The sequence below is a fragment of the Mastigoproctus giganteus genome, chromosome 14 (genome assembly GCF_048544385.1).
Source record: "Mastigoproctus giganteus isolate SK-2022 chromosome 14, ASM4854438v1, whole genome shotgun sequence".
Lineage (NCBI taxonomy): Eukaryota > Metazoa > Arthropoda > Arachnida > Uropygi > Thelyphonidae > Mastigoproctus > Mastigoproctus giganteus.
The window spans coordinates 93,727,574-93,741,945 of NC_143588.1; the positions used below are offsets into that span (position 1 = coordinate 93,727,574).

Consider the following 14,372-nt stretch of genomic DNA (forward strand, 5'->3'; position numbering starts at 1 on the left):
CTCCTAATAATTTGAGACAGCAGTTTTTGCAAGACTGAGTCTCGTGGTAAACCTGTATTGCCCTTATAGCATGTTCTATAGTATATTATTATTACACCACCCCTTGTTATATCCTAGTATGTTATAGTTGGCAATTTCATCACTTTTTATGTTAACCTCTGTTAACTTAACCCAATTTTTTCTTAATGACGTGATGTTTAGAGCTACCAGAAAAAAACGTTTTTTATCAATTAAAAGAGCTTGGATATTTGGATTTTTTAAAAAAATGTAAAGGTGAATTGAAAGTTTGTGATTCCTCAAAAAGCATACCTGATGTCTTAATATTACCTTAGGCCTAGATTTCAAGAAATTACAATTATTCACACCGAAGGAGTCTATATTATATACTGCAGGTCCTTTGAACTCAAGATTCTTATGGCTCTTGAAGAGTCATTCTTCTTCCCGTAAATCCTTCCATGTTTTAACCATAAAAATTTGAAACTGGGGGTTTTTACTAATTGTTTTATTTCCCAAAATAATTGCTTGAGGTGTGTTGTTAAGTGGTCATTTATGTAGATTGGAGCACTGCTGTTGTTCTGAAATACATCATTTGCTGTGAGTCAAATTTCTTTTGCCTTTCTCATCCATTTTTCCTTTACCACATGATTTTAAAATTTCACAATTAGTGTAGGCATGTCATTTATTTTTTTTTGTTGTTAGGTATGTAGTAGTGTTCCACTTCGTTATTGTGCTGTAGCTTTAATGCAAGCTCCAGCTGCTGAATAACATGCTCTAGGTCTTGGCTCGCTAATCCTGTTAATCCTACTATTTCTACATTATTTTCTAATAACTGTTGTTCTATCGAGTCAATCCATGAGTTAAGTAGAATAGAATTCTCATTTTCTTGAAAGAAGCTTCCAGATCCACAAGTCTTTTATTGATAGCAGTGTTGGAGTCCTGCAGCTTGCTTATGCTATTTTGTATTTTATCGAAGGAATCTGAGACAAAAGCAATCGATTTTTTGATATCATCTACTTCTATCTTGAGGTCTTCCATTTTCTTCCTTATTGGTACAATTTCTGTTAGTAAATCCAGTAAATGTATTTTACTGTATAGTTTCCTTAGTACATCTAAATTTAGTGTGTTCACCTGCATTTGTGTAACCTCTAAGTCTTCGTTTATGCCTGTTGTTGAATTCAGCAATTCGTGAAAATCTTCCGCTGAATAGGAAATTTCACTTCTTTCTTCCCTCTCTTCTTTTCTGCACAATATACACCTCCACTGTTGTTTCTTCTGCTTTGCCATCCCTTTATAGGTTGCTTCTTTCAATGAGCATCGAAAATGATATCCATTGTTGCAGCCATGACATACCACCTCTACCACATGTAGTGGTAGATTGCACTTTTTGCATATATTTTGATTCATAATTGTAAATATTTGGAGTAGTCAACACAAGACACTTTAGCTAATGCTCTTGCACTAAATAAACAGCAAAAGAAAGAATTAGACAACTTACAAATGGCAAAGATTTCCGATTTTCTTTAAGAGCGTTGATACAGTAGACATGCTTACTCTTAGCCCTCTAGCGGAATCATAATAATAAATAATAATAATAATTCCTTGCACCATATGGCTAATAATAATAATAATAATAATGTGAATACTGTTTTAATTAGATTGTTGGTAGGAAAAGGATAAAATTATTACAACTTTGCTCTAATCAGACCTAATATCCAAATTAAAAAAGAAGATATGTTTCTGAATTCCATAGCGAATTCTCTCTTTAGGCCAAGTTTTGGATTCTTGTTATTGTTGTTGTTGTTATTTGGTTTTTAGGAACATTAGCAACTAAGGCCATATTGCTCTGGGGATATGCGGTGGTCATTCTCTGACCTTTCCACATCCTCCGTATTTGGTGGTCATTGGCTCAGACCCCGGTCTAATCAAGAAGTGTGTGTGCTACGCACTGCTGCTCCTGCCCACCTGGCTACGGAGGCACCTTTTGGGTTCTGAAATTATTTGAATCAGTACACTATTGTCACTTATTTATGGTCTCATTCAAATAACTTCAGAACCCAAAACTTGGTTTTAAATAAGAATTCAATGTTGAATTCAGAAACATCTTTTTAATTTGGATATTAGAACAAAGTTTTAATAATTTTTTCTAAAAAATATTCCGACTAAAACAATATTAAAGTGTTAAGGTTAAAAAGCAATGTTAAAGCAATATTCACATGGTAAAGTGCTATTTTTAAAACTTACTGAGTAGTATATATCCACATAATGTCCTTCATAACTGCATTAAAAATATTATTCCAGTCTTCATTCATGTGATAGATAAGTATACATGTCTCCATTATATTTGCAAAATAATAAGAGGAGTTTACCTCAATATAGTACGTAAGACACTTCTACGTTGAAGTGTTCTACGTACTATATTGAGGTAAACTCCTCTTATTATTTTGCAAATATTATTATCAATGTAGAACGTACTGAGTATTACAGCTCTGATTCATACTATGCCTCCATTATATAAAATTACTGTTTCTACTAGCATTAATAAGCCTCTCAACTTGCCACTTTCTGAATGATAGAAAAGTAGTAGTGGTTTAACTTATAAAAATTAGATTAAATTTTTTAAAAAATGTAACAACTCACCTGAGAAAAACCAGTCTTTGTAAGAAGCACACACTACGAGGTAATGAAATCCAGGTGCCAAAAGTGACAACATCACATCTACATATCTGAAAGGTAATTATCATAATACTAAAATTAATTGCCAAAGTTATTGAAAAAAAATAGGGTTTTTTTTGTTGTGACTCGTTTATTATAAAAAAATTCAGGTTCAATTGTCTCAGTAGAATTTCTAATAAATGGAACAAGACCAGTACCTTCAGATTTGTTGTATCCTTCTATGAGAGTTGAAAAACTTTGAGCCTAACAATAAGAGAAGTAAGAATACCTCTGTTACTTTCTTTCCTTCTCATTGATACACTTCCGCTACTATTTTGGTAAAGCTTTAATCTTGTATTTCAAGGAGGTTTTGTTAAAAGTGAGTAATAAATAGCAATTTAAATAACATTGTAGTCATTTTATAGATTTGTATAAACTTTAAACTGCTAAATCAGTGTACTTAGTGTTAAGTTACAATAATTAGTAGCCGGAATTTCCAATCAGTATTACGCTATATAAAATTGTGAGATATTTCACACAAGTCTTTCATCTTAGGAAAGGCAAGGTCAGATCAAATATCAAGAGCATGCTGATTGTTTTCTTTGACAATGAGGGAATTGTTCATTGGATGTTTCTTCCGCCTTTAGACCGGGGTTCGAGCCCATCACCACCAAATACAGAGGATGCGGAAAGGTCAGGGAATGACCACCGCATATCCCGGAGCAATATGGCCTTAGTTGCTGATGCTCCTAAAAACCAAATAACAACAACAACAACAAAAGTTTCTTCCGCCAGGGAAAATTGTAATTCACCAGCTCTACATCAAGGTCCCAAAAATGAAAATCCAATTAAAAGGATGAAGATTCTAAGACATTGCAGAGATTCTGAAGCCGAGCTGCAGAAAATGTTGGACAGCATTGCGAAATAGAAGTTTCAGAGATACTTCAAACAGTGGGGGAAGCACTAGGATCAGTGTATAAACTCTGGAGAGGACAATGCTGACATATAATTAATGCAAGTCTAAATTACTTTTATTGCTACAGTCTAGAAACTTGGCTTGCAGCTTGTAAGCTGAAAAAGGTTCAAAAATAAAATATAATTTTATATTGTTTTCATTAAATTATTTTATTAACATCTTAAAATAAAAATACAATTTATTAATTTAACAAGTAGCATTAATTATTATATACTCGTTAAATTTTCTGCTTCAAAGATTAAATTTTCAGGCCTTAACAGCTGCAAATATTTGTATTATTTCCCAGGTCTAAATTTGGCAGAGGCATGTTCAGTTAATAATGTTGCCAATCCATCCAACCAATGGACAGGCAATGTTATCAACCAATCTTGTGTCCTCATAGAACGGAGGTGGGTTTGATTAATTCCATCTTCAAAAAAGCTCCCTTCAATGTTGGCCACTGATAGAAGTCTCAGCACCATGAAAGGATTTGCCAATGATGCTATCAAATTATTTAAGCACTTGAATTGCAAGATTTTCAGTGAGAATCTTCAAAATGGTTTTGCAAACATTTTATTTCTTCATATAAATCAATAACAGCGATGATTTTATGAATACTATCTATATGCAGAATTTCTAAATTCCATATTAGAATTGATTGTCAAAGAAGAAAGAAGGGTTTTTTTTTTTTTTTTTGGTAGTTGTTGGCGCATCGGCTTCTGTGGCCATAATGCACCTCCAAAGGTTTTTGCAGTACTTTGATCCAAGCCCGAGGCGGGATTCAAACCCGCGACCTTTGGGTTGCCAGGCAGGCACTTTACCCACCCAGCTAGCCCGGTCGGCATCAAAGAAGAAAGAATGGAAGATAATAGATTCTCTAAATTAGCTTATACATATAGAGCAAAAGGAAAAAGAGACAGAGGAAGACCAAAGAAAAGATGGGCAGACCTCTTCGATATCAGTACAGGCGGATCGCCTAATCCACGAAGGAAGATAAGATAAAATAAGATAAGAATTGATTGTTATGCTTTACAATCAACTCAAACCTGTCTTTCAGTTACTGGATTGCATTGTCTAAAAATGTTCCAATTCAATTGCCAACTTTTATTGCATCATCTAGAAGGCATTTAAGTTAATCATTTGTTCTGCAATTTTTAATGTATTTGATTGATTCAGAAAAAGGCATTACAAGGGGGCTTTGCTTATAATGTTTATTTAACTCAAAATGTTGTACCAAACAATTAGGCAGCTGATAAATTTGCTTTAACAGTTTTTTTCAATGATCAAATATTCAGACCCTAATTGCCTATATAGAATTCCTTTTTAAAACTGTTCACTTGTTTCTTATTGATTGAGAATGATTTTTTCTGTTTCTCTTTTGATTTATGCCCCCAAAAAAAAAAAAACTTTAGTGCCCTGAGCCATTTGGCTCATCCCTTAATTTGACCCTGCCCAGGGAGAAAATTAGGTGTAAACTCAGTGGTTTATTAAACAAGATTGAATGCCTAAGGAAAAGTGTCAGTGCCCAATTTTTTATTATTATATAAACTTAATCTAAATCTTAACCAGGTTAATATTTAACCCGATGATGGTGATTCCCCTCCCGATCACAACAAATGTGGAAGTGTGAGGCCTGCCGGGCTCACTAATTTCTTTTTCATTTCTGAAAAAAAGTTTTTGATTTTTTTTTAAATTCTACTTGTAGCTGTTGTTGTTATTTGGTTTTTAGGAGCATTAGCAACTAAGGCCATATTGCTCCGGAGATATACGGTGGTCATTCCCTGACCTTTCCGCGTCCTCCGTATTTGGTGGTCACGGGCTCGAACCCCAGCCTAATCAAGAAGCATGTGCTACGCACTGCTGCTCCTTCCCACCTGGCTACGAAGGTGCCAAATCTACTTGTAGCATAACAATATTTGATCTAGTGCTAATGAATAGCAGTACTTACAAAATGCATTTTTTTTTATGAAAAATTCAAAAATTTGTGTTGTTTATATTTAATATTTTCAATATGGTGAAACTTATTAATTCTGTTGAGGAAAAAAAAACCTTTATAAATATGAAATTATGAAGTCAATTCCATTTTTTTTTCATTTCAAGTTTACACTAAAACTCAAAGTATCACATGCACATATATTAATAGGTTTTTCAAATAAATAGATAATAATTATTATTATCAAGGCAAGAAACTATTTTATATAATAAGTAAACATTAAACAGTATATAATCTTTGTAGTAGTGGCAACCATCCAGAGAAACATACTTGTTTTCATTACACTGAAACTGAAAATAGGACCCATGGTATAAAAAAAACTTATACATTTATTCTTTTAACCAAATATGAACAAAAATTTAATTGTTTACTCTAAAGTATATTAAACACTAGTTATTTATATAATTTTTAATCTTTAAAAATTATATAAATTTTGTGCCTTTTCGATGTCTAAGGCTAACAAGATTGAATGGTACTTTTGCTCCAAAACTTACTTTTTCCTGTCCTCCTTCTCTACAGCTCCTAGGGCTGCTCGATCCCATACAGCATCCAGAGGTCCAGCAATGTGTCTATATAATAAAATTATTAAAAGAAAGTTGATTATATTGTACATTCTGAGCACTCAGTTTACAGAATAACCTGAAAGCATATTTTATTCCATATTACAAAATAATATTTTTCAACTTACAACTACTGCTCAGCACATCCCTCATCAATGCAAATTTGTTATAACAAGATTTATATTTCAAAAAACTAAAACAATTTTTTTTATGAAAAAAATATCTAGTGGTGAGCTGTAGACCAGTAGCACTGGGGTGGAGAATGATCCCACCGAGTTAGGTGTGTACACCTATTATACGCAGATTCACCATCATTGCTGTTGAGTTTGTGTGCTGGGAGATTGTACTATTTTTTAGATTGTAGACCGGGAGATTGTACTATTTTTAAAAATTATTATATATTCAAGTAAATAGCTTCAGTGACAGCCAAAGTGTGTGTGGAATTAGCAGGAAAAACTCCACATAACAAAGGCAATCCATAAACTGAATAGGATTGGAATAAAGTCTCCCTGTCTTGTATGAAGGGTACAGACTCCCCTGGTTTTTAAGATGTGTTACCATAGCAGAGATTGAGGAATTCATTGTGGATAGCATGCAGAAGTTGCTAACCTCCCATGGACAGTCTGTTACCATTGACAAACTGCAAGAGGTGTATTTCCATGTTTTGTTTGAGAAACCACAAATCTGAACATTTTAGTAGTGGCTGTTGTGGTAAGAATTACCATGAGGGTTTTGACTATCAAAGTCATAGATGAGGTACTTTCACTATATAATCAGTGCACAAATGTGTTGGAGTAGCAAGACAACAAATTTCACAAGTGAGTGATGCGAAGTGAAGTTGCAACCACTCATTTGAGTGCTGCAGACAAATTTTGGGTAGTAAGTGAAATGAAAAATTAAACAGCTACTCTAGATAAATCTTTTAATACAGGGGTCCTTTAGCCCCATAAGCAGGGCTTTTTTTTTTCTGCCGAAACAGCATTCTGATAGTTAAAAAGAAATAAAAAAAATCATATACTCAAAACAAAAATAATATTTACTTTAAAATAAAAATTAATTATTATTACTAATGCCATTGACCATTAAGTGTCATTGTGTGTTAGTAAGTTAAGCTAGATGCACAGCTTGACTTTGTGACTCACCTATTGAAGCATTTGCCAATCACAATGCTTAATTCTGTCATGTGGTATGACAGAATTAAGACCATATGAAATAATTAAATATTGTATTTGGCCATGCATCAACAAATAGCAGGAAAGTTCGAGCTGCAAATCAGCACAGCATAAGACACCTTGATGTTTAGTTCACTTGATTGCTGTCTAGTGTTGTAGCAGGTGCAGCTGTGAGAATGAAATATAGTAATTAAGTTTTATTTGAATGTATGTTATATAGAAGAAAAGTGCAAGTAAAATAAAAATAGCCATTAAGTTTTACTTGAACTTTGAAAACACTACTACTGACTGGGGTTATTTAGAAATTAGAAAGCTGTACGTTGCACATCAGAGGGTGGTTTTGTTGCTGAATTTTTAAATAATGAAAATGAAAAGAATAACCAGTTATTTCAGTTCTATACAAAAAAAAGTTAAACTAGTTGATCAATGTAACAAAGTTATTTCCAATGAATCTAGTGAATATACTACTAAGTCTCATTCTGATGTTAACATTTATGCACAATCAACAGACAATGCATCGATCAACTGGTTATCCAGATTGTTGGAATTGGAACAAAAAAATTAATTTTGCATGAAAAATAAATAGTTGATTACACAACACAAAAACTTGGGCTGTTCAATTTGTAAGAATATTGGAACAATGGGAGTTTAAAAAGATATTGAACTGAGAATTTCAAAAGAATGGATAAATATACGTTGCTCCTAAGAGGTTTTCTCGTTACCTCACTTAACATCTTTAAGAGAAAAAATATTCAAACACAGAAAGTGCATTTCACAAAGTTGCACTAAAGCTTACAGAAGAATCTAAAAAGAAGAGTTTAGAAAATATTTGTTTTTAAGACAGTATCATAATAGTGAAATTATAGAAACAATATTTCAAACTGCTTATAAAGCAACTAAAAAAATCAAGCATTTTATGATTTTGAAAGAGAGATTGATTTTCGGGAACTAAATGGCATTGAAATGGGTCGCATACTTCATTCTTAGTAAGGCATGCATAAATATAATAAACTAAATTAGTAAAGAAATGAAAAACATGATAATTGCTAACAGACAAAGACCTAAAAGTTTCTTTGATGATCAATGAAAGCATCAACTTTCTTTTTGTATGCTTTTTTCTTCCAAGCAATGAAAATAATGAAGTAATAAAAAAAATCTTGTGAATTTAGTTATTGACCAAATAATGGTGAACAATGTTTAACCTATAGCAAAACTGGAATTCAAAATTTAAGCAAAAGAATTAGCATTAGCAGAGGCATATGATGCAAGAAAGCAAAGCTTATCAGCCAAAAAAAAACTTCCCATTTCACCCATTCATTCGCTCCAAATGTTTGTCTAGTTCTGCCTTGAATTTATTTAAGCTGTCAACTTCCACAATGACAGATGGAAGTTTGTTCCAGCAATCAACCATTTTCTGGCTAAAGGCAAACTTCCACACATCTATCCTACAACTGTCTCTCCTCAATTTGGATTTATGTCCCGTTAGGTGATTAATCTGGGCAAGAGGAAAAATTCCATCAGTATTGAGCATGCCCAAATCATTCAAAGCCTTATACACTTCAGATTACCTTGCAGGTGCCTCCTCTCCAGACACTAATTTGCAAAACTTAAGCCTTTCTTCGTAAGAGCAACCCTTTGTTCCATTCACTAATCTCATTGCCCTTCTCTGTACTCATTCCAGCAGCTCTACATCCTTCTTAAAATGAGGCCTCCAGACCTGTATACAGTACTGAAGGTGTGGCCTGACCATTGCCAAGGAAATAATCACCTGATCATTGACAAGGGAATAATCACCTCCTTTTCCCTGCTAGAAAAATTCCTGTATATGATTCAGTTTAAATGAAGACAAATACTCCAAGGTTTGTGTAAATATCTGCATGAATGACAAAAAGTTACCTTTAGAAGTGGTACAAACCACTTCTAAATGTTTTAGAGGTAGTGCCAATTTCTATGAGCAAATGTGAGAGAGCATTTTCACAGATGAATCCTATTACTCCAACAAGGTTATCATTATTTATATCTATTGTGTCAGCACTATTATTGAAAGAATGGTAGTGCTTTTTTTTTAATGACTTTTTTAATGCAAGCAAATACATAAAAACATGGCTTATTTGAAGCTATCATGCTGCCATAGATACAAACAGTAAAAAAAGAAAAAGTGCAATAAGAAATATGATGATAACATGCTTTTACTGTGGAAATCTTTATAAAATTGTTTTGAATAATAAATAATTTCTATTAAATTAGTTTTATTAATTAGTTTTTTCCAATTTACTTTTTTACCATTTTACTTTTTTAATTCGAAATGTCAAATTAGTACTTATGACACTATCATTTAAAAGCATCAGCAGGAAATGAGAATGTGTACTGTTTAGTATGTAAGTGTGATATTATTTAAATAAATATCAAATAAAGGAAAAGGTGACTATTAAAACATGCTACAACAAAGAAGCGGGAGTGCAGGGCGAGTGGCAAATGTAACAAGCAGCTAAAATGATAAAATAATTTTTTTCTTGAGATCTCAGAAAAAAAAATCATTCAAAACTAATTATTTTTAAGACTTTATAAAAACCTGCCAAATTCAAAAATTTGGTGCATTTGCCATCATTATTTCTAAATTTTCTTGGGGGGAGATCTGTGGACTTCCTCTTTCCTAGGGGCACTACCTCAGCATTCTGGAAGTTTATATTTCATAAAAAAAGCCCTGTTCATAAGTGTTATATATTTATAGTTCTTACCCATCCTCCCAATAAGCTCCAATGGCAAGCTAGTGTTCCCACTATGCGGTGCTTGTGCCGAGCAGATGTCGATACATATGAATATAGACTTTAACAAAATATATATACAATGTATAAAGCTTTCAGTCATGTTTTTGACATTTTCTTTAATAGTAAATAAAAATAAAATATGGTGCTAATATATTTTTACTTTAAATTTCACACAAAAATAACATTTTATTAAAAAAATAAAAAATAAGTACCATAGTGAATGCAGATTTCTGCTTAATAGAGTTGCCATGATTAAGTGGGCATTACTCATATACCTATCCGCCTTTACATATAATGACTATAGCAAACTGTAATCCCTACCTCCCACCCTCTCCCTCTCTCATTTTCTGTTTTTTCTCATTTTTAGCAAAAACAGTATGGCATATTTTGCAGTTTATCATTCTGGAATGGTTGGGGGGGGGACAAAATTATGGCATTTTATAACTTGACCTATTATAGCCATTGTGTATATTTCTGTGAAAATTGCTTTTTTTCAAATGCTGGGGTTGCTGGGTGAAAAACCTAAACCTTTTATAGAAGATAAGTGAATAAATTAGTATAACACAATAAATTTCAAATAATGAAAAATGTCACAAATTTTATAAATAATTTTATTTATAATATAAAATAAAAATTAAATTAAATTAAATTAAACAAAAAGAGCCAAAAATTGATTTTTTTATAATAACAGAAACAGTCTAATAGATGCTATGCAAGCAGTTGTGTTATTTTTAGGTTGTGACTAACCTAATGTTAAGAAGTTTTAAAAAGTAGGTAGTGTCTCTTCAGTTACCTGTTAAATTTCAAAATGTCACAAATGTAAATTTTCAGTCTGCCATCTAGTGTCTGAAAATAAAACAAAAATAAATTTAAATAAGGAAATTAACTATTTGCCAGGATTCATTTATTTTAAAAAATTATTTAAAACCCTGTGGTGGTAACACTGGACCTCACAGGTGCCTCTCAAAAATAACGCTTTACCCTTTAATTAAGAATTAAAAATGTTAAATTTTTTCTAGCTTCCTGAATATGGGAGAAACTTTTACTGCAAAAGTTTCTGAATTTTTTTTTTTTTTTTTTTGGTTTTCACAGAAAAAAATAAACATTCGCACCAGTCAGTTGCTGAGCCACCATTTTTTCAATTGTTTGCAATGGCAGACTTGATAAATGCCAACATAAAAATGAAGTTTCAAAGATTTGTTACCGAAAAGCTTTGTTATTGTTTTTGCATAAGTAAAGATAAATAAAGACTGGAAAATGAAACACGATATTCAGTCAAGATGGACAGTGGTCTGTAGGAAGTGAGAAACAGATGTTTCGAATTTGAAATAAATTTTTAAAAAATTTGAAAATTGAAGTGAATAAAAGTTTTAATATATACCCATTTTTCATTTTAGAAGTATATGTGCACATAATAAGCAGAAATATATGCACTACAGCCATTTAAAATTTTGTGCACTTAACAGTCTTTTCAACTGAAAAATGGACAGGCTAATATATTCATGTCTATATTTTAGGTCTACACAAATAAAAAACATAATGCTATTTATTTAATTTTTTATTAAAAATGAAAAGTTAAATACAATAAGTATTTCAAACCATTCAGAAAATATAAACTATTAGTAATGCTGAAGCAGAAGTCAAAATACTTTCCAGAAATGAAAATTGGCACCTGTCAGGTGATATGCCACCATTTTTGAAACTTTGGTTGGTCACTGTTGCTAGGTTAATTAAGTGATATAACCTTGTTTTGTATATTTTCACAGAAAAAATCAATCATAAAATACTTATCATCAAAGCTTAATGTTTAGGTACTAAAAAGCCATAAAAAACAGGCAGAATGAGAATTAAAAATAGGCACTTTATATGCCACTATAGTATATCAGAAATAGTTTATTTTGTTTTAATTTATTCAAATATACCTGCAGGCACATACACATAATCTCAATACCTGATACATGCTACTTTTCAGCTTTACAACAGGTTCAACTTTGTATTCAAGTCCTTGCTCTGAAAAGAAATCTTTCACAGCTTTTTCAGAACACTCCACCCCAATTATTCTTTGTCCTTCATCATAGAGCCTGAAAAGGGTATGAATTTACTTGAATATTTTATAACTACAAAAATCATAAAAAGCAGAGAAAAAAAATATTTGTAAATCATCAATAGCACTTTGTTTTTATTTATTATCATTTAAACATAAAAGTGAACTATGATTTGTTATGTGAAATTTGTTTGTTACCTCTACGATTTGTTATGTGAAAATACTAGACAGCACTAAATCTCATTATTATTATTATTATTAGCCATATAGTGCAAGGAAGCCTGAGGCTTATGCTGCACCAGCCAAAAAAAATTTCTGAATTATCCCGAGAGAGTGAGACAGTCAGAAGTAGAAGGGAATCACCAAGAAAGAGAAGAATGATGATATCTAGCTCAGGACCCTGGGTGTGCCATGCCCATACTCATCAGATGTGAGCCCCTGGCATAGTGGGCTGTAGATGTAAGAAGATCTGATCTTACATCTACAGCCTTGCCTGTAGATGTAATTGCCTTGCCTGCCTACATGGTAGCTACGCCACCATGTAGGCAGGCAAGGCAATTGCCTCCGGGCCGGCATCTTTGGCTGTCTTCTGTTTTTGCAATTTTCATTAATTAAGTAGGGGCCCGACCATGTTCTTTGCCTCCGGGCCCAAAAAAGTGTAGCTATGCTACTGATTTACAGTACAAAACATCTGTATGCTCAATATTGTATTTAGAGCCTATCATTCTAGATGTACTCATCTCTCAGTCTGACATTTCTTCGCTACTGCATATGTTATTAAAACATTGGATAACTTCATCAGATTGTGGTTGGTGACTATATCACAATGGGATGCATAAAATTACATTATCATCCTGCTACAACTAGCAGGATTATGTACATGATTATAATGCACAAGGAACAAGTGTAAACATTAATAAGAGGGAGAGAGATACCTCTCTCTCTCTCTCTCTCTTGCAGATGGATCAAACCCCTCCATTGTAGCTTCTTTGTTGTTTTCTTTAGCTTTGAACTATATTGATTTTTTAATAAACTAATTTGCATATAATAAAAATGGCATAATCAATTATTTTATCGTGCATTTCATAATTGACTCATTTGCATATAATAAATTATATTTCAATTATGCACATCACTAATCTGAACTGACCACTGCGAATTACTTTATAACATTTCTTTTAACCTCTACACTATGAAATCATCATCCTCTCAGTGTTGCTTTGATTTTAGGGGACAAGAAGTAGTCTAGAGGAAATAAATGGGGAATGGAGTTGGAGGGGTGACCGTATTTACTTCCACAATCCTGTGCTTTGACAAAAATTCCTTGATAATCAGCATAATGCATCCAGCACTGTTTTGCAACATGAACCAGCTCTTTTTCTTGAAAATGTGGCCTTATAAATTCCTTTAATCATAATTATGACAGTTGATGATTTAATTTGTGAACTAGTGCAAGATCTTACCTTAATTGTCATCATCTGAATCTTCTGTGGATTTCTCCTTCTCAAAATATCCTCCCTTGACTTTACACACTTTTGCTACCATTGTACCCATGCATTAAATGCTTCTTGCAAACCATTTTTCAAAAGACTGCAAAGTGCTTCCATTGTGGTTCTGCGAGCACTTCAAATGCTTGCCTTTCAGAGCTTTCTTCAGACATGGAAACAGGAAGAAATCACACAGAGCTAAGTCCGGCAAATAATGTGAATGTGGTAGAACCTATGGCAGTGATCACTGGCTGCACAATATTAGCTGTATGGGGCCGGGCATTGTCTTGATGGGAACACTACTTCACACTAGAAAGTTATTGACATTTCTCATGAATGGTGTAGCGAAGTTTGACTCTGAGAACCTCAGAGTATGCTTCCTTATTCATATTTATTCCACAAGGCACAAAATGTGTAACAAGAATGACTTTTATGTCAAAAAACACAAGAACCATTTGTTTGTCAGCTAAACGAGAAGCTCGAAATTTCTAGGTCTTGAAGAATCAGAATGCTCCTACTCACTCAACTGTTGTTTTATCTCTGGATCATAGTGAAAAATCCAAGTTTCATTGCAAGTCACTATTTGATTTGAGAAGTTTTGACCCTGTGTTTCAAAAGAATCAAGCATTTCTTTGCTGTTTTTGTTCTGGAGTCAAACTGTTTGGAATCCAGCAGGCACAGATTTGCACCATTTTCAGGTGATCGCCTTTTGCAATTTGCTCAGGAGTTGTTGAGGAAAGC

General features: G+C 32.9%; 1 protein-coding gene across 1 annotated transcript in view; it reads right to left on the reverse strand.

The window, feature by feature from the left end:
• The window catches only part of LOC150075378 (thiopurine S-methyltransferase-like), a 43,023-nt gene that overhangs the window by 15,848 nt on the left and 12,803 nt on the right, over positions 1 to 14,372 (reverse strand). The window contains exons 2-5 of the mRNA XM_090388468.1: positions 12,052 to 12,181; positions 10,894 to 10,946; positions 6,095 to 6,169; positions 2,638 to 2,723 (exon numbers count right to left, since the gene is read on the reverse strand). Of these exons, the coding sequence (XP_090244594.1) occupies positions 2,638 to 2,723; positions 6,095 to 6,169; positions 10,894 to 10,946; positions 12,052 to 12,181 (344 nt within the window). The remainder of the gene's footprint in view (positions 1 to 2,637; positions 2,724 to 6,094; positions 6,170 to 10,893; positions 10,947 to 12,051; positions 12,182 to 14,372) is intronic.